Below are 21422 nucleotides of genomic sequence, written 5' to 3' on the forward strand. Positions count from 1 at the left end.
TTTGGAATTTTTGGATGAAGGATATTTAACAGTTATTCTACGAAATCAAGTCGTACATGAGCTGATAGCCGATGAGGCACGTAGCACCGAGTTGGCTATAATCCATGTACGACAAGACTGAGTGGAATAACTGTTTTATTCTATCCACGTTCACTGGATTGTGAGAAACACAGCATTTTTATTATTTATTTTTTTGCAAATTTGATAAATAAAAACTTTATACAAAACAGCCGACAAAATAATTTCTGCTCAGAATGTAAACAAACCGGCGAAATAACAGTAGCAATTTGTGAAAAATTCTATAATAATTCTTGGGAAAAAAAATTCTTACCATTAAATACTTTTATTCCATATTTTGTTGCTTTTTTGGTATTTTGGGGGGTTTTGTTTTTTGAGTAGAGGTTTTATTTTGTCCTCGGTTGGTTCAGTAACACGCTCCGCCATTTTGTTTTTCTCTACTCACGGTATATGAGCTGATAGCCTAGTAGTAGTAGTAGTAGAGTAGCTAATCAATCAGTGTGTGCAGTTGCTCATATCTAGTGAATGTGGATGGAATAAAAATCAAATAGATCACGCACTGCTAACAAGAAGACAGAGTCATCTATATCCCCCGCCCTATATACCAAGTTTCAAAATATTATTTGTCACATTTTTCAAGTTCTGCTGCAGGAAACCGACCCTACCTCTTTACACTGACCTCAGCAGCCCGTGGCATAAGCCCACCGGACCTTTATTCCAGGTGAGCTAAAAATTAAAATTTCTCACATTTCTTAGTATCAAAAGGCACATACCGTATACATTACTTAACACATATACCAACTTTCAAGACCATACCACTCATAGTTTTCAAGTTCTGCTCCGAAAACAAAACCTACCCCGAAGACTAACCTGAGAGACTAAGTCTGAAATTGTTTCCATGGAAACATGAAAACTTTAAATTTCTCAGTATGAAAAGGCACATCTACATCACCTTGTTAACATGTATACCAAGTTTCAAATCCGTATCATGAATAGTTTTGGATATGCGCTCTGGAAACTAACACTGCTCTTAGAAACGAAGTCAAAATCTATTTTTTTAATGTAAAAATTTGAAAAATACTTTTTTAAAAAAAATCCCAAACAACAAAAGGCACCAGTTCACATGTTGCTTGATATTTATGCAAAGTTTCATGAAGATATCTTCAGTAGTTTTAAAGATGTGGCCCGGGAAACAAAAACGTGACCGGATGGACGAACAGCCGGACGGAACCCGTTTCTATATCCCCCGCTGAGAATTATGGATTCTCTTCAGTGACTGGCATAGGACTTTTTTCTTCCAGGCTGCACGCCTCACAAAATAGTACTAAGCCAGTCATTACATTACATTACAGGCGTTTAGCAGACGCTCTTATCCAGAGCGACGTACAACCCCGATTCCAAAAAAGTTGGGACAAAGTACAAATTGTAAATAAAAACGGAATGCAATAATTTACAAATCTCAAAAACCGATATTGTATTCACAATAGAACACAGACAACATATCAAATGTCGAAAGTGAAACATTTTGAAATTTCATGACAGCAACACATCTCAAAAAAGTTGGGACGGGGCAATAAGAGGCTGGAAAAGTTAAAGGTACAAAAAAGGAACAGCTGGAGGACCAAATTGCAACTCATTAGGTCAATTGGCAATAGGTCATTAACATGACTGGGTATAAAAAGAGCATCTTGGAGTGGCAGCGGCTCTCAGAAGTAAAGATGGGAAGAGGATTACCAATCCCCCTAATTCTGCACCGACAAATAGTGGAGCAATATCAGAAAGGAGTTCGACAGTGTAAAATTGCAAAGAGTTTGAACATATCATCATCTACAGTGCATAATATCATCAAAAGATTCAGAGAATCTGGAAGAATCTCTGTGCGTAAGGGTCAAGGCCGGAAAACCATACTGGGTGCCACCCACGTGCAATGAACCGGTGCTACAGGTGCTCTAGCCCCTGCCCCTTTTCTGTTTGCTGTCCAAAGTGCCCTTTTCATAGGGACCGTTTTGTTGTTTTGGTTTATTTTTTTTTTTAATATTTGTAAAAGATAAGTTAGCTCCAACATCAATATTCTCTACAATTTGACAATAATATATGAAATTATAGATTTGTAAAATAACGTTTTTCTATGTAAATGCGGGCATCAATCCGTGACGTCATGCATTCAGTGAACCTCTGTGCAGAAAGCGCATGCAGGCAGTTGACAGTGGGAGACAGTGCGAGGAACGGCATGGTAAGGTCACACTGAAAGTCTCCTTTCATTTCTTATCTGAACATGCAATATTGTGCAGCTTAGAACACAACAGTAAATGCGTAGGGTTGTTTATCATTTAATGAAGCCGCCTAGGCTATATTTAAACCGTTTGCTCCATCCATTTCATTAACATGGCAGATTCGGAAACTTTAGTTTGAACGACGGCGTTAATAACATATTCTAGCAGCTTCGAAAACTTAAGGCTGAATGACGACGTCCACAACATATTCTAGGCTGTCAGACCTTCTTCTGCTGGCAATTGAGAAAGATATCCATATTGAATACAGTGTTGTCATAGACATTTTCAAGAAAATGACAAACCGAAGACTGCTGCTTTGAAGAATACTGCAGCATTTAGATGGATCTCACACACACACACACACACACACACACACACACACACACTGTTCAGTTGCAATTGAAATTTAGTTTTGAATAAAGTTAACTTGTGTGAAAAATTTGTTCCAAGTGCCCTTTTTTGAATGTTGAGCCCCTGCCCCTCCAAATGTCTCTGCACGGCCCTGCTGGGTGCCCGTGATCTTCGGGCCCTTAGACGGCACTGCATCACATACAGGCATGCTTCTGTATTGAAAATCACAAAATGGGCTCAGGAATATTTCCAGAGAACATTATCTGTGAACACAATTCACCGTGCCATCCGCCGTTGCCAGCTAAAACTCTATAGTTCAAAGAAGAAGCCGTATCTAAACATGATCCAGAAGCGCAGACGTCTTCTCTGGGCCAAGGCTCATTTAAAATGGACTGTGGTGGGGGCGTCATGGCTCAGGTGGATAAGGTGCCATACCATAAATCCGGGGACCCGGGTTCGATTCCGGCCTGAGGTCATTTCCCAATCCCTCCCCGTCTCTCTCTCCCACTCATTTCCTGTCTCTACACTGTCCTATCCAATAATAAAGGTGAAAAAAGTCCCAAAAAAATGTTTAAAATGGACTGTGGCAAAGTGGAAAACTGTTCTGTGGTCAGACGAATCAAAATTAGAAGTTCTTTATGGAAATCAGGGACGCCGTGTCATTCGGACTAAAGAGGAGAAGGACGACCCGAGTTGTTATCAGCGCTCAGTTCAGAAGCCTGCATCTCTGATGGTATGGGGTTGCATTAGTGCGTGTGGCATGGGCAGCTTACACATCTGGAAAGACACCATCAATGCTGAAAGGTATATCCAGGTTCTAGAGCAACATATGCTCCCATCCAGACGACGTCTCTTTCAGGAAAGACCTTGCATTTTCCAACATGACAATGCCAAACCACATACTGCATCAATTACAGCATCATGGCTGCGTAGAAGAAGGGTCCGGGTACTGAACTGGCCAGCCTGCAGTCCAGATCTTTCACCCATAGAAAACATTTGGCGCATCATAAAACGGAAGATACGACAAAAAAGACCTAAGACAGTTGAGCAACTAGAATCCTACATTAGACAAGAATGGGTTAACATTCCTATCCCTAAACTTAAGCAACTTGTCTCCTCAGTCCCCAGACGTTTACAGACTGTTGTAAAGAGAAAAGGGGATGTCTCACAGTGGTAAACATGGCCTTGTCCCAACTTTTTTGAGATGTGTTGTTGTCATGAAATTTAAAAATCACCTAATTTTTCTCTTTAAATGATACATTTTCTCAGTTTAAACATTTGATATGTCATCTATGTTCTATTCTGAATAAAATATGGAATTTTCCACATCATTGCACTCCGTTTTTATTTACAATTTGTACTTTGTCCCACCTTTTTTGGAATCGGGGTTGTACAACAAGTGCTGAACTTCTAGACAAGAACCTTTAAATCTACAGTCAGTCAATGTGCTACAATTAGGGTAACAGCCAAAGATAAATTGCAGTACTCACAGGAGACAGGAAAGTCACCGAAGAGAAGCCATAATTTCACCCGGAGCCTCTCAGTGCACGGTATATTAGATTAATATATACTGAACTGAACGAGCGCTGATCCAAGGTCAGTCTCCTTATTCTAATATCTGTGTCAAAAAGATATCCCTGATCAGTATTCTCATTACTGTGCTCTACCTTTCACCAATACAGATACGGCATGAGAGAACATGAGGAACAAGGGCATCTAATTACCCACACAAGGTGTTTACATGACAAACATGATTCTCCCAACAGAGAACATTTAACACGTACTGGGATCTGGCTGTGAAACCAAGACAAGCCCGAGCAGCCAAGACCTCATTTTCACAGCAGCTCAGTATATAAGGGAAATGGAATGTGTGTGAGAAAGTGTTACTAGCTATCACCAAAATGCAGAAGAAACGGGGACAGATGGAAAAGGATGGGGAGGAGGAGGATGAGGATGATGATGATGAAATGTGAGGGAGAATTTCCACTCTTCTTAAACTCAAGCTGATGTTGAGGACATTAACAAGTGCATCTTGTATGAGCTTCGCCTCCGGATACCGTGTGCGAGACGGGGAGAGAGTTTTCTCCTGTCAGATTAGTGTGCTCCAAATCCCACCACAGCATTATATGATAAGATTTGCACACATTACATCACTCCTGTGATGTCGGCGTAACAGATCAGAGCCTATGAGCTGTAACACATTACCATGCTAAGTGCAATTAGAGTGACAGTGCGATTTTAATCATCCTGTGCCTTTTCTTACATACTTACCAACATATCCGAGAGAAAATGTTCCTATTACAGATAGTTCCACCGTCACTGTGACATCATAATGCCCGTAAAGACATAACAGCTACGTGTTAGCGAGCGAAATCATTAGCTACTTACTGTATATTTTCTGAGGATTTCATACGAATGGCTAATTCTAATTAGCATTTACAGCTTCCAATTCACAAGTTATGAGAGAATGATGTTTCTCAATATGGCAGACGCCATGGATGTTCAGTCTGTAGTTTAATTAATAAATTACGTTTTTATTGATCCGCATAAATACGCTGTCAAGAGCTGTTATGTGGATGGTAATTGCTCGACATACTTCTCTCACTATGATGGACACTGTTGAGCGAGCAAGGGCGAACGCATTAGCTGTCTTGCGCAGTCTACCCTCGTCAGCCAGGTAATAGAGTGTGCAGGCAACTTTTTTGACGACATCGACAGAAGTGCGCATGTGAGTACACTCACCCTGTATGTACGGACGTACTAACTCTGCGAGTGACCGGAGTGAGGATCGCGACATTCTGAAATTTTCCTGCCATTCCTCCGGGACGACAACGCCATTCTCGAAATTCTCCCACCAGATAGCAGTCTGTCCAGGTCGAACCCAAAATCGCCGACGCTGGCGGTGGTACGGTCGGGCTCTTTTGGTCACCAGAAGCTCCGCAATTGCTGCCCTCCGAGCCCTAATGCGTCTCTGCTGGTCAATGAGCTTTATTCTCAAAAGCAAACAGGCAAATATAGCTCTTAATAACAGAAATGCTGCTACTCTGAGTGTTTCCATGCTTGTCATGTGTACAATGGTCGCTCTTTTGTGGCGCGAAGATTGCCTAAAACTCCGTTTTGGTCTCTTTACACACAAACGCAAAACGGAGTTTTCAAAAAATCTCCACTTTTGCCGGGGTTTTTAGAAAGAATCGTTTTCAGAGAAAAAAAAAACCTCCATTTGTGTATAAACGAAAGGCACAAACGAAGGCAAAGGTCTGCGTTTTTAAAAATACCCGGGTATGTGTAAATAGCGCCTCAATATGGCAGACACCATGGACGTTCAGTCTGTAGTTTAATTAAAGTGGAATTATCGTCGTAAAGAACCTTTTTTTTAATATTACAGGAACACATTTGAGGAAAATGTTCCTATTGTAGATAGTTCTGTCTCATTTCCACCGTCACTGTGACATCATAATGTCCATAAAGACATAACGGCTACGTGTTAGCGAGCTAAATCATTAGCTACTTACTGTATATTCTGTGAGGATTTTATACAAATAGCTCGCTCTAATTAGCATTTACAGCTTCCAATTCACAAGCTGTGAGGGAATGTTCGTTTCCCAATATGGCAGACACCATAGATGTTCAGTTTGTAGTTTCATTAGTGGAATTATCGTTGGAAAGAACCTTTGTTTTTAACATTATAGCAACACATTTGAGGGAAATGCTCCTATTGCAGATAGTTCTGTCTCATTTCCACAGTCACTGCGACATCATAATGTCCATAAAGACATAACAGCTACGTGTTAGCGAGCTAAATCATTAGCTACTTGCTGTATATTCTGTGAGGATTTCACACAAATGGCTAATTCAAATTAGCATTTAAAGCTTCCAATTCACAAGTTATGAGAATTTCTAGACAAGACGTTCTAGACACCATAATGTCCATAAAGACATAACATAGCTACGTGTTAGCGAGCTAAATCATTAGCTACTTGCTGTATATTCTGTGAGGATTTCACACAAATGGCTAATTCAAATTAGCATTTAAAGCTTCCAATTCACAAGTTATGAGAACTTCTAGACAAGACGTTCTAGACACCATAATGTCCATAAAGACACGACATAGCTACGGTACATGTTAGCAAGCTAAATCATTAGCTACTTGCTGTATATTCTGTGAGGATTTCATACGAATGGCTAATTCAAATTAGCATTTACAGCTTCCAATTCACAAGTTATGAGAGAATGATGTTTCTCAATATGGCAGACACCATGGATGCTCAGTCTGTAGTTTAATTAAAGTGGAATTATCATCATAAAGAGCCTTTTTTTAATATTATAGGAACACATTTGAGGGAAATGCTCCTATTGTAGATAGTTCTGTCTTGTTTCCACTGCCACTGTGACATCATAATGTCCATAAAGACAGAACAGCTACGTGTTAGCGAGCTAAATCATTAGCTACTTACTGTATATTCTGTGAGGATTTCACACGAATGGCTAATTCTAATTAGCATTTACAGCTTCCAATTCACAAGCTATGACAATGTTTATGCTTCTCAATATGGCAGACACCACAGATGTCCAGTTTGTAATTTAATTAGAGTGGAATTATCGTCATAAAGAGCCTTTTTAAAAAATATATTATACCAACACATTTGAGGGAAATGCTCCTATTGCAGATAGTTCTGTCTCGTTTCCACTGTCACTGGGACATCATAATGTCCATAAGAAGAAGCTTTGTCATTGTACAAGAATACAACGAAATTCCATTTGACAGCATCTCTCTTATAGCAGCTACATGTCACAGTCACAAGAAAATATATTCAACAAATAGTAAAAACAGTAAAGTGCAGATAAAATGTTATATATAAATAGTCTGTATTAAAGGTGCAGTCTATATTTGAAGTGCAAGAGTTATTGTCCATTGACGTGTGTGTGGACACGGGGGGGGGGGGGGGGGGGGGGGGGGGTCATGACTCCTGCAGCAGTCTCTTCACAGCCATGGGGAAGAAGCTGTTCCTCAGTCTGTTGGTGCGGGCTCTCATGACTCCAAGTCTGCCAGAGGGGAGGTTGGAAAATAGAGAGCGTCCTGGGTGGGCGGGGTCATCCTGGATCTTTGTGGCCCGTTGGAGGAGCCGGCTCAAGTAGATCTCCTCTAGGCATAGGAGTGGGGAGCCGATGATCCACTGAGCAATCTTGATGACCCGCTGCAGTTGTTTCTTCTCGGACGCAGTGCAGCTGGCATACCACACCGTACATCCGTAGGTCAGGACACTCTCTATTGTGCAGTGATACAAGTTTTTCAGCAGAGGTGGGGGGAGTTTGCTCCTCTTCAGCGTTCTCAGGAAAAAGAGACGCTGCTAGGCCTTTTTAATAATGTGGGTGATGTTCACAGTCCAGCCCAGGTCCTCTGAGATGTGCAGTCCGAGATACTTGAAGTTTTTGACCTGCTCCACTTCTTCCCCATTGATGCTCAGGCCTGAGCGTAGTGTGGTCCTTGTCTTCCGGAAGTCAATGATGAGTTCTTTTGTCTTCTACCCCTTTTACACCAAATCAGTTCCAGGGCTGGTTCGGGGCCAGTGCTTAGTTTGGAACCGGGTTTTCTGTTTCCACTGACAAAGAACTGGCTCTGGGCCAGAAAAACCAGTTCCAGGGTAGCGCCAGCCCTTTGCTGGGCTAGAGGAAAGAACTGCTTACGTTAGCGGGGGGAGTTGTTAAGACCAACAACAATAGCAAGACCACGAGAGGGCGCCATTTTTAAATAAGCGACGAGATATCATGGATGCAGTAAAGCAGCAGTCATCCATTATTATTGTTGTTGTTGCTGCTGCTGCTTCTTCTTCTTCTCCTCCATGTTGTTGTTGCTTCAGTGTTCGCGCCAAGGTTTATGCAAACGCAGCAACATAACTGACGTATACAGTGACGTAATGATGTGGCTCCCCTTAGCACCCTGAGCTATGGAAAAACAAACTGGTTCTCAGCTGGTTCGCAAGTTAAACGAGTTGTGAACCAGCACTGTCCCCGAACCAGCCCTGGAACTGATTTGGTGGAAAAGAGGTGTCCTTGGTGTTGAGGTGGTTGTCACTGCACCAGGCCGCCAGTGCTCGGACCTCCTCCCTGTATGGTCCCTCGTCATCATTGTTGATCAATCCAACAATGGTTGTATCGTCTGCAAATTTAATGAGGGTGTTGGAGCCATGGGTGGAGACACAGTCGTGGATGTAGAGCGTGTACAAGACTGGACTCAGAACACAGCCCTGAGGAACACCGGTATTGTGGACGATGGTGGAGGATGTGGAGGTGCCCATCCTGACATGCTGGGGTCTGTTAGTCAGGAAGTCCTTGATCCACAGACAGAGGGAGGTTCCAAGTTGCAGTGTCTGCAGTTTGGTGATCAGTCGGCTGGGGCTGATGGAGTTAAATGCCAAACTGAAGTCAACAAACAGCATCCTGATGTATGTTTTGGGACTTTCAATGTGGCTGAGAGCAGTGTGGAGGGCGATGGAGATGGCGTTGTCTGTGGATCTGTTGGACCTGTAGGCGAACTGATGTTGGTCAAAGCCAGGTGGAATAGGGGCCTTGACATGCTGTAACACCAGTCTCTCCATACATTTCATAATCACCGCTGTCAGGGCCACAGGCCGGTAATCATTCAACCCTGTGATGGCAGAGGACTTGGGCACGGGGATTATGGTGGCAGTTTTCAGGCAGGTAGGGACTGTGGCTTGCTGCAGTGAACAGTTAAAGATGTTAGTAAATACAGCAGCAAGCTGATGGGCACAGGTACTCCATCCGGTCCTGGTGCTTTGCTGGTGTCAATGCCTCGCAGGACTGGCAGTACCTGGTGTTGTTGGATGGTGTTACGTCACAAAGACATAACAGCTACGTGTTAGCGAGCTAAATCGTGGAATTATCGTCATAAAGAGGCTTTTTTTTTAAATTATATCAAGACATTTGAGTGAAATGTTAATATTCTCGTGATTTTTGTGTAATTTCTACCGTCACTTTGCCTTTACAATGTCCATAAAGATGAAATAGCCACGTGTTAGCTAGCTAATACTGATGTTTCTCAATATGACAGAACCCATGGATGTTCAGTTTGTAGTTTAATTAAAGTGGAATTATCGTCATAAATAGCCTTTTTTTTAAATATTATACCAACACATTTGAGGGAAATGTTAATACACTAAGTAACTTTAAAAACGCACATTGATAAAACTTGCTGAATTCGTGCTGAGTTTATCTCAAGAAGAAAAGAAATATATCACAATGGAAAAATAACTTCGTTCCGCCCGAATAAGTTCCAAATCTGTGCTCAAATCAGAATTTAAGGGAGTTGTACTCAATAACGTACAATATGACTCGGGTAGTCAATGACATGGACAGGCTTTAATTTTCAAACAAATTTTGCATACACTGTACACACACAATCTTGCCTATAAATACCCGGGGGAAATGATGGGAAAATTGTCATTATTGAAGATGCCACGCCTAAGCCAAAATCAACGTGAACAGGCCATCGGGGTGTTGCGTGCCGGAAGTACACAGACAGAGGTCGCCCGGCACTTCGGCGTTCATCATTCGACCATTTCCCGTTTGAGTCAGCGTTACAGACAGACAGGGAGCACCAGGGATCGTCCACGCCCTGGTCAGCCTCGAGTCACGACGCCAGTTCAGGATCAGCACATCAGGCTAGCTCGCCTCCGTGACAGATTCCTGACCCCCTCAGTCACTGCTGCCACGAAGACTGAACGCCTTGTTGCAAGCAACATGATACTGAACCTGTAATTTCGTGAACATGGACCAGCTGTCACTTTGAATTTTTTTATTGTGAATTAATTCTTGAGTTTGACAATAAATGTCCTTTATCGATGTTTCAAGATGTGTGTGGATTACATACAATATCATAAATTTCAAATATATGAATGGATCTAAAGTGATATCATGTTGAATTCCATTGTGCGTTTTTAAAGTTACTTAGTATATTTTCATGACTTGTGTGTAATCTCTACAGTCACTGTGCCTTTACAATGTCCATAAAGATGAAATAGCCACGTGTTAGCTAGCTAATGTTGATGTTTCTCAATATGGCAGAACCCATGGAAGTTCGGTTTGTTGATGCTAAGTGCAGTTAGCATCATTTTAATCATACAAAATCTTTTCTTATTATTTTACCAACATCTCTGAGGCAGACCTGGCGACTTGTCCAGGGTGTACCCCGCCTTTCGCCCGTAGTCAGCTGGGATAGGCTCCAGCTTGCCTGCGACCCTGTAGAACAGGATAAAGCGGCTAGAGATAATGAGATGAGATGAGATATCTCTGAGGCAAATACTGATTCCAGATTGGTTTATGGTTGAGGCTAAGTGTCGTTAAACTGAACTTCGAGTCTAGCTTTAGAATTTCACTAACTTCTGTCTTATTTCTCCCGTCATTCCTCACTCAAATAGACGTTTAGAAAAACTAAATGTCTATTTGTTAGCTAGCTAAGCTTTTACTGTCAGTCATTAGCATTAGCAAGCTTATTATTCAATGTTTATATTACACATCCAAGCAACATTGTTTCTCACAGCTTTGGCGATTAAATGCTAACCAGTCTTCACCTTTTCAGCGGTTTTCACAGAAACAAATGTCTAGTATGTACAGTACTGTGCAAAAGTCTTAGGCACATGTAAATACATGCTGTAGACCAAAAACGGCTTAAAAATTAATGAAATCAAATGTTTCAACATAAAAAAAATTACTATAAACAGCAAAGAACCATAAGAAATGAAACAGTCAATATCTGGTGTGAGACGACCCTTTGCTTTAAACAAATAGTAGTCTCCGGTACAGTGAGTGCAGTTTGATAAGGAAATGAGCTGTAGGTTTTACTGAGCGTCTTACAGAACCAGCCCCAGTTCTTCTGGACACTTTGACTGTCACGCTCGCTTCTTCATTTTGCACCAAAACCCAGCAGCCTTCATTATGTTTTCTTTTTTCATCTGAAAAGTGCTCTCTTATGTAATATGCTGCTCAGATACAAAATTTTTTTTCTGTGACATTTAATTTTGTGCTGGAAAACGAACGTTGAGACTCTAAAATGTTTTTGTACCGACTCGATAATGTAGAAGTCATAAAATAGAAATCTAGGGAAAAAACAGGGTGCTGAATACTTTTGCACGGTACTGTATATTTATACATGTGTATGTGTTTTTATGTAATCTATTATGCAGGGCACAATTTTGTTATCTTCAAAATATCAAATATTCCTGTGTTTGGAACAGTCTGAGAAGCAGAAGAAAAGCAGAGTGTTTTTCCCCCCTTTGAAAAACATGGCACACAGACCTGACGCTCCAACTGAGAAATAAAGCTTTTGTATAATCCTGTAAACCACTGGGCAGTCTCTGTGATGTGAAGATTCAATATTCAATCAGATAAACAGGAAAACACTTCACAAATAGCAGAGAGAACTGACCTTAATGAAATAAAAATAAATTTAAATTATACATGACAGTTCTGATATAACTCCTGAGACATATCCAGTTTGTCCATGGTTTGTGTAGCTGTACGTTTCTGTATGTTTACTTGTCTTAAAGGAACAGTCCACCGTACTTACATAATGAAATATGCTCTTATCTGAATTGAGACGAGCTGCTCCGTACCTCTCCGAGCTTTGCGCGACCTCCCAGTCAGTCAGACGCAGTCAGACGCGCTGTCACTCCTGTTAGCAATGTAGCTAGGCTCAGCATGGCCAATGGTATTTTTTGGGGCTGTAGTTAGATGCGACCAAACTCTTCCGCGTTTTTCCTTTTTACATAGGTTTATATGACCAGTGATATGAAACAAGTTCAGTTACACAAATTGAAACGTAGCGATTTTCTATGCTATGGAAAGTCCGCACTATAATGACAGGCGTACTAACACCTTCTGCGCGCTTCGGCAGCGCATTGATACGGAGCTCAGATATCAATGCGCTGCCGAAGCGCGCAGAAGGTGTTAGTACGCCTGTCATTATAGTGCGGACTTTCCATAGCATAGAAAATCGCTACGTTTCAATTTGTGTAACTGAACTTGTTTCATGTCACTGGTCATATAAACCTATGTAAACAGGAAAAACGCGGAAGAGTTTGGTCGCATCTAACTACAGCCCCAAAAAATACCATTGGCCATGCTGAGCCTAGCTACATTGCTAACAGGAGTGACAGCGCGTCTGACTGACTGGGAGGTTGCGCAAAGCTCGGAGAGGTACGGAGCAGCTCGTCTCAATTCAGATAAGAGCATATTTCATTATGGAAATACGGTGGACTGTTCCTTTAAAGCTGGAGGAGACACATAGGATCAATTGTCCTGGCAAGTAAACGGATTTGTTTAACATCTTTTTAGAAACAGCAAACTCTAACATTCTATTCACACAAGTGGTGATGCTCCAACCAGCTAGAAATCATTCTTCATTCATTTTGGATGTCAGCTGGCTAAAACTACAGGATTCGGAGAGTCTGTTAATGAAGCACACTCTCAGATAATAAAGTTGCATTGTACTTTTAGGGCGAAAGCAGCTTCTCACTGGGGCAGGACCCTCTAAAGTATTTATCTGTACCCTTTATATACCGCTTGGGAACATATGTGGACCTTTTCAGCCCTAAAAAGGTACACATAGTTACCTTAGGGTCCAACAACGAACCCTAGGGGGTACATTAGTGTAGAGCAGGGGTCTTCAATCCTATCCGCAAAGGGCCGGTGTAGCTGCAGGCTTTCATTACAGCCAAATTGGAGGCTCACTTGATTGTTGACTGGAGACGAGGGTGAAATGATTAAACAAGTGAAATCAGGTGTAGCTCCTGCTTGGTTGGAATGAAAGCCTGCAGCCACACTGGCTCTTTGTGGATAGGATTGAAGACCCCTGGTGTAGAGTGTACCTTGAGGGACAGAAATGGACTCCTACTGTAGCCCTACTTCTGACAGTGTAGGCGGGACAACAAAGCAAAAAAAAGTTAAGCAGTTCAACTAATTTAAAAAAAAGAAAAAAAACAAACACCTGTCTAAGTAACTAAAGTCTAATTAACAAAATTAGAAGCAAAATGATATGACTACGGAAGCCGAGAGAGGCCCTTCATATAATCCTTTTTTTTTTTTTATTCACCTTGTTATCCCAAGATAACGACATAATTAACTCAGGATCTCGAGAAAACACCACAACTAATTCGAGATCTCGAGAAAACAAAGCCATTATTTCGAGATCTCAAGAAAACAAAACCGTTATTTCGAGATCTCGAGAAAACAAAATTATTTCGAGATCTCGAGTAAACAGCTGAGAAATGGTTCATTCAGGTGCGCCAAGAGACTTGTGATATGCTGACTTTGGGGCTATTTCTCATTCTGTACAGACGCAACTTTGGTCATTAGAATGTCTGGAATAATCGATCACCTAATAAGGCAATATTTTGATCAGGGGTTGACACAGGGAGAGATTGCATTAAGCCTTTTAATAAGGGATAATTTCAAAATTAGTCCGCGGCACCTCCGCAGAAGACTGGCCCCCCTCTCTCTCAAGGCATCGTAAAAAGCCATTTCTGCTCTGTTACATGTTCGCCAATTTCTAAGTCTTCGTTGTCTGACCCACAGGGGGCGCAGCTCTGCTAGAAATCTCAGCTGTTTTCTCGAGATCATGAAATAATTGTCTTGTTTTCTCGAGATCATGGAATAATTGTTTTGTTTTCTCAAGATCTCGAATTAGTTGTTTTGTTTTCTCGACATCCTGAATTAATTATGTCGTTATCTCGGAATAACGGTTTTGTTTTCTCGAGATCTCGAATTAGCTGTGTTGTTTTCTCGAGATCCTGAATTAATTATGTCGTTATCTCAGGATAACAAGGTGAATAAAAAAAATAAAATAAAATAAAATAAAAAAAAAGATATGAAGGGCCTCTCGCGGCTTCCGTATGTGACAACTATGAGTTACTTTTATTTGCTAAAATGTGTCCAAAAAAAAAATCATATTTATTGTTAATAAGTAGTGGCTTTCAATGGACTTATAAAACCTTTTAAAAAAAATAAAATGAAAAATAGAAGTGCACCCGGTACACTGTATACCTCCACCAAGGTACATATTATCAACATGAAAATTAAATCACTTGAACCTAGGATAATACTAAAGCTGTCCACCAAATCTCATCCAAATATGTTCACTACTTTTTGAGTTATGTTGGGAACAGACCAAAAAAAAAATATATTATACATATATAAATAAATCAGGCGGCACGGTGGTGTAGTGGTTAGCGCTGTCGCCTCACAGCAAGAAGGTCCTGGGTTCGAGCCCTGGGGCCGGCGAGGGCCTTTCTGTGTGGAGTTTGCATGTTCTCCCCGTGTCTGCGTGGGTTTCCTCCGGGTGCTCCGGTTTCCCCCACAGTCCAAAGACATGCAGGTTAGGTTAACTGGTGACTCTAAATTGACCGTAGGTGTGAATGTGAGTGTGAATGGTTGTCTGTGTCTATGTGTCAGCCCTGTGATGACCTGGCGACTTGTCCAGGGTGTACCCCGCCTTCCGCCCATAGTCAGCTGGGATAGGCTCCAGCTTGCCTGCGACCCTGTAGAAGGATAAAGCGGCTAGAGATAATGAGATGAGATGAGATAAATAAATCATGGCTCCACACACACATCCGGATTTGCATCAAAATCTAATCAATTGTTCCTTGACCCATGGCCCACGTTTCCTCAAAATTTCATCAAAATCCATTCACTATTTTTTGAGTTACATTCGAAACAAACAAACGAGACGAAAAAATAACCTCTTGGCAGAGGTAAAAAAAAAAAAAAAAAAAAGGACGACTGTCTTGACCCTCAAACCACACTGAGGACCTACAGACTGATGCACCCTTGCTTTTGGAGAGCTCTTTAAATATCCTCACGGGCCAAATTAAAGGGCTCACGCTGTGATGTCACAAATTAAAAGTAGACGGCCTTTCGATTTCATAAAATCGGTGAAATTTAGTTCCTTCTGAAATTTGGTCATTGTGATGTATGTTCATTTCTGTAATATCTAAAAAAACCAGACCATTCTGTGGCTGGGAAGTTATTTAATTTGAGGGGATTCCCGAGAAAATAATGTGCATGAAATCACTCGCTTCTTCACGCAGTCAAGCAGACAGAGGAAGTCCTTGTGCGCATGCGCAGGTTTACCACCTCCTCCTTCTTCTTCTTTTGGGTTTTACGGCAGCTGGCATCCACAGTGTTGCATTACTGCCATCTACAGGTTTACCTTTGACCGTACACTGACAGTTCCATCATTCCGTCGCGAAACAAACAGCTGATCACACCGAGGTGCTTGCCGAGCGCCGATATTTATTAGTTTGGTCCTGCGTTTCCTTTTCTTCTCGTTTTCTTTCCGTTACTGTAGTCGGTCTTCCACGTTTCATTCGCACGCTCGCGTCCTCCATTTTTCTCTCCTGTTTCAAATTTGTATCCCGCAATGCCTTGCGTGAACGGGGAAAGCCCACCACGTGATGCATGACGTACAAACAAACAAACAAACGAGACAAAAAAATAACCTCTTGGCAGAGGTAAAAAAAAAAGGACGACTGTCTTGACCCTCAAACCACGCTGAGGACCTACAGACTGATGCACCCTTGCTTTTGGAGAGCTCTTTAAATATCCTCACGGGCCAAATTAAAAGAAAAAGGCTGATCTGAGAGCAGCTGGAAACAGGAGGTTAGCAGAAGCAGTGTGTCAAGAACTGAATGTCCCAGTGCTCTCAGAGCTCAAGTTCAAGAGGAGCAATTAAAGTAAGGAGATGTCAGAAAGTGCACCAAGGACTCACTGGGGGCATGAGGTAGTTAAAGGAAACCGGTTCTTCCTTATTCTTATTCTTTACTTGAACAGACCCCATGAGGTGCTGAGTTACAGACGTGACTGTGCGCGCGTATGTAAGCCATCATTTCACACACAACTAATTGACAAGTACTAACAATATCTGCTGCTTATTAAGACTCAGAACTGCACCACATCTGCTTTAAAAAAAAAACACTTACTTGCACAGCCTTCTTATAACCTTCTGCTCACTGTCTAATTTTAGCTAATGACAGTTATTACGACACACACACAGATGGAGAACAGACAGATGAAATGCACTTGACAGGAGGAAAGAGCTGCTCAAAGTAATCCTGAACTCAAAAACATTTTTAAATGTTTTTTTGAACCCCTCTTGGAATACAGCCTGGTGTTCAAATTTGTTAACACAATTCTTAATGAACAGTTTTCAATTTAAAACAGCAGCTATTTTGGTTTAAAAAAAAAAAGATTCAGGAGGGATCATGTATAAGCTCAGCTCACGCTGTGATGTCACAAATTAAAAGTAGACGGCCTTTCGATTTCATAAAATCTGTGAAATTTGGTTCCTTCTGAAATTTGGTCATTGTGATATATGTTTATATCTGTAATATCTAAAAAAACCAGGCCATTCTGTGGCTGGGAAGTTATTTAATTTGAGGGGATTCCCGAGCAAATAATGTGCATGAAAATCGCTCGCTTCTTCACGCAGTCAAGCAGACAGAGGAAGTCCGTGTGCGCATGCGCAGGTTTACCACCACCTTTTGGGTTTTACGGCAGCTGGCATCCACAGTGTCGCATTACTGCCATCTACAGGTTTACCTTTGAGCGTGCACTGACAGTTCCATCATTCTGTCGCTAAACGAACAGCTGATCACACCGAGGTGCTCGCTGAGCGCCGATATTTATTAGTTTGGTCCTGCGTTTCCTTTCCTTCGTTATAACTTAACGTCTTTTCTTCTCATTTTCCGTTACTGTAGTCGGTCTTTCACATCTTAAATTTTTCTCTCCTGTTTCAAATTTGTATCCCACAATGCCTTGCGTGAACGGGGAAAGCCCACCACGTGATGCATGACATAGTATCTTGAATTGGGTCATGGTGAAGCAGGAAAAAATAGCGGCGAATTTAGGGCCACATGGCCCTAAATTCATTAATTGTTCTATTTAAACGAAAACTAATAAAATTGGAAGTCCGTGATTTGAATTCAGTAGCTTTCGGTCCACTAAACAAAAATAATTGGGTGTCGGGAAAATTCTATTTATGACCTAAATCTGAAAGGTCTGAAAGGCAGTCTAGCTTTAAGCTTAGACCTGTTATGGTCGATATGAAAATTATTGCATGGCAGTGAAGATTTTATGCACAGCATCGAGCTGATCGGTTAGCGAGTGAGCTAGATCCGATCGATGAACAAAATCACGGTTGGTATATTAAAATGTTACATGATGACAGTTTTGGCTGACATGAAATAAAACAGCAGAGCTTGGTGCAGAGACTCAGATTGTTGGCGCGCCCGCGTCTAAGACGCACTATTTCGAATAATGAACGCATTGTCGAGAGGGGCAGGGGCCAATTAGTCTGGCTAACGCGACTTCAAAGCTCTGCGAGCATTTGGTCTGGCAAAGATATTAAGCCCAACCGTTTCCCAGAGCTCGTGGTTGACCCGCCTCCCTGAAATGCCTCCGTTTGCTACTGGTCAAAGCCAGAAAAGGCTGTGACGAAGCTTAAACCAATCCATCACTCTTTCCTCTGACGTATGTGACGCGACGGGGCTAACTGGTAGATTAAACTCTTACCGAAGCCGGTCGGGAGCAAGGCGAAAACGGCCTTCCTTTCAATAAATCCCTCCAGGGCTGCTCTTTGCTCCGTTTTCAATGAGAACTTGCTCCATGTTCGTAATGTTTCTAGTGAATGAAGCGCTTCCGGCATAGATTCTGTAAACGATCTATGGCTTCTGGTCGCAGTTCTACTACGTCACTGCCTTGAACACGCCTCTACCCAGGGCCGTTGGAGATGCTCAAAGTTGATTGGCTCCCGATTTTTCGGGAGCTTGGAAGAGCTGTAGATAGCTTGCCTTGCCAGACTAAGCTCGCAACAGGCCCTCGTGTTGCATCACGCTTAGGATGGGCGGGCCCAGGCTAGGGGCCAATATGGACGCGAGCATTTTATACCCTATTTGGAACGTTTCATGGCGTATTACTTGACTTCATGGTCTCAATATCGAAAATCTTGCACAAATATGCAACTTCCAACATAATTATCTGGATATTCAACAGATTTCAGCATCGGATGAATTTGTTTTGACCGCCGCCATATTGAATATACGTCGGACCCGTTCGTGTATTTACGCCGCCCCGTTTGTAGCGTCCCAAGCGAGTAAAACCTGATCCAAGTCTTTCGCTAGGTGGCGTCTTACGGTCTATGTACGAATATTCGAAAGAGACAAGAAAACATGGATAAGAAAAAAAAAGAAAAAATACATCTATTTTGTCATTCTTCGGCAGAAAGAGAGTACATTCACCTGAAAAAACTGATACCCAAGGTAATTAGTCATGCTAGATTTACAACAACTACTACTGCAACATCAACTACTACAGCAGCAACCACTACTGCTACCACCACTACTACTACTATAGACCTACACCAAACTGAAAACAAGTTAATAAAATAAATTAATGAAATTAGAAGTAGAGATGATTAGAGACAAGCAGAATTAGACCGTCACAGCATGCAAAAAACAAACCCATTCTTGTGCTATAATTTACAAGGAGGAGATAATATAGATGTGATATATAGTGGCCTGTGGTTGAATTCCAAAATATTGCCACTGATTAAACGATATCTCAATATATTTGGTTGAAGCATTGATTTTTGTCATCTACATTGCTTCATATGGCTTCTAATACCAAAAAAAAACAGAACTGAGAAGAAAAAAACAGCCCCTGGGCTGCCCCAGCTGTTCATTGGGCTCGCTTCGCTCACTAGGTTCGCTTCAAATGAAGGATAAATCACTGGGCCCCCCATTGTAGAAATGGGCCCCTGTTTTTCCCCAGGATGGGCCCTGTGGGCCCCTTGACCTGCAAAACAATTTGAGTCTCTGTTGGTGATGCAAACTACAACTCAGATATGGGAAAACAGTGCGTGTCTGATTTACATATTCATTCATATTCATAGGTCCTGCTATTTTTAAATGAGGATAAACGTATAGTGATGTTCTTTGGGTATTTTGAGTCGTTTCTTGCCCAGATAAAGGCATTAAACGACGCATTATTCTGATTTGTAATGACTTCAAATTGGAGTTGAAGGTAAAGCTGTTATATAAATGTTATGACTTGCGCACACAGTGTTATAGGTGGGTGGGTGAGAGTGAGAGTGAGAGAGAGAGAGAGAGAGAGAGAGAGAGAGAGCTGTAGGGTGTTTTCAGTGCTGGACACATGACTTACGTCCTCTGCAGAAGAAGACAGTAATCTACCACGACAGGAATCATGTCCTAAAGAGACAGAGAGAAAGAGTGCATAGGGTGAGGGAAGAGCTGACATTACTGGGTCACTGCTGTTTCTGGTTCTGGTTCATGACTGACGCTCAGTAAAGCTTCAGCTTTAATTTCCCCAAATATAAAAATACATACATACATACAGCCATACAATGTTTAAACACATAAAACATGATTGGACAGTTACGACAAGATGACAAAGCGACATCTTTTCGAGGGATATTTCAATAAGACGATGCAAAACCACATTCTGCAACATTACAAAGGCATGGCTGTGGAAGAAGAGGGCGCCTGTCCACTCTGTCCCTAATAGAGAATGCGTGGCGAATTTTGAAATGAAAAATGACGACCCTGTACTGTTCCACACCTTAAAGGGATAGTTCGGGATTTTTGACATGAATCTGTATGGCATCCCCATCAATAGTGTCGTGCAAACACACTGACTTACCCCTGACAGCATCCTGTGAGTCCAGTTCTTGTCCAGTTTTGGTCCAGACGAAAGTAGTCCGGCAAGTTTGTTGGGGTCACGAAAGTAAAACGTTTTTCGTCTCAAAACAGTATGTGTTCAAAAGAGTGATATATTTGCATCACAAAACCGTTGTCAAATAAAAAGTCAGACCTCGAAATCGCTTGGCACTATTTTCTCTCCCTTCTTATCACTGCGCGCTGCCGGCTTCATCCAGCTGCGGCTCCAGCTTCAAGGATAAGCTGGAGCCGCATAAGTAGGAGTCCCGGCGGGTGGTTTGTATTCGATTCGTTTATATCCCGACCTTGTCAGCTGTCAGATTTATGTTCATGGACCCGGTAAGCTGGTAAATAATATTTATTATTATTTTTTTTCTTTACCAAATTCTAACAGAAAACGAGAGCGCCCGAAAGGGAAAGCTGAGCCGAGCCGCCTCACAGCTGTAATGCAAATTGCTTTCCTCCTCAGTATACAAGTGCGCTTCCATGTCAGGGAAAAAGATACTACCACTGCTGCCTATGTAGTGCCCTATTTATACAAATAGGAGTCATTTGGAGCCGCAGCTGGATGAAGCCGGCAGCGCGCAGTGATAAGAAGGGAGAGAAAATAGCGCCAAGCGATTTCGAGGTCTGACTTTTTATTTGGCAACAGTTTTGTGATGCAAATATATCACTCTTTTGAACACATACTGTTTTGAGACGAAAAACGTTTTACTTTCGTGACCCCAACAAACTTGCCGGACTACTTTCGTCTGGACCAAAACTGGACAAGAACTGGACTCACAGGATGCTGTCAGGGGTAAGTCAGTGTGTTTGCACAACACTATCGATGGGGATGCCATACAGATTAATGTCAAAAATCCCGAACTATCCCTTTAAGACCTGTTTTCAGGAAGAATGGAACAAAATAACACCTGAAACACTTCATCGTTGGGTGTCTTCAGTCCCGAAGCATCTTTTAAGTGTTGTAAGTAGGAATGGCAACATGATAAAGTAATAAATGCTTTACCGTCCCAACTTTTTTAAAACGTGTTGC

The 21422-nt window shown here is 41.8% G+C and overlaps 1 protein-coding gene across 1 annotated transcript in view; it reads right to left on the reverse strand.

Moving 5' to 3' along the window:
* vps8 (VPS8 subunit of CORVET complex) overlaps positions 1-21422 on the reverse strand; it is a 414958-nt gene that overhangs the window by 300010 nt on the left and 93526 nt on the right. Inside the window, exon 20 of the mRNA XM_060898945.1 lies at positions 19872-19918. Within this exon, the coding sequence (XP_060754928.1) occupies positions 19872-19918 (47 nt within the window). The remainder of the gene's footprint in view (positions 1-19871; positions 19919-21422) is intronic.

The sequence above is a fragment of the Neoarius graeffei genome, chromosome 18 (assembly GCF_027579695.1).
Source record: "Neoarius graeffei isolate fNeoGra1 chromosome 18, fNeoGra1.pri, whole genome shotgun sequence".
Lineage (NCBI taxonomy): Eukaryota > Metazoa > Chordata > Actinopteri > Siluriformes > Ariidae > Neoarius > Neoarius graeffei.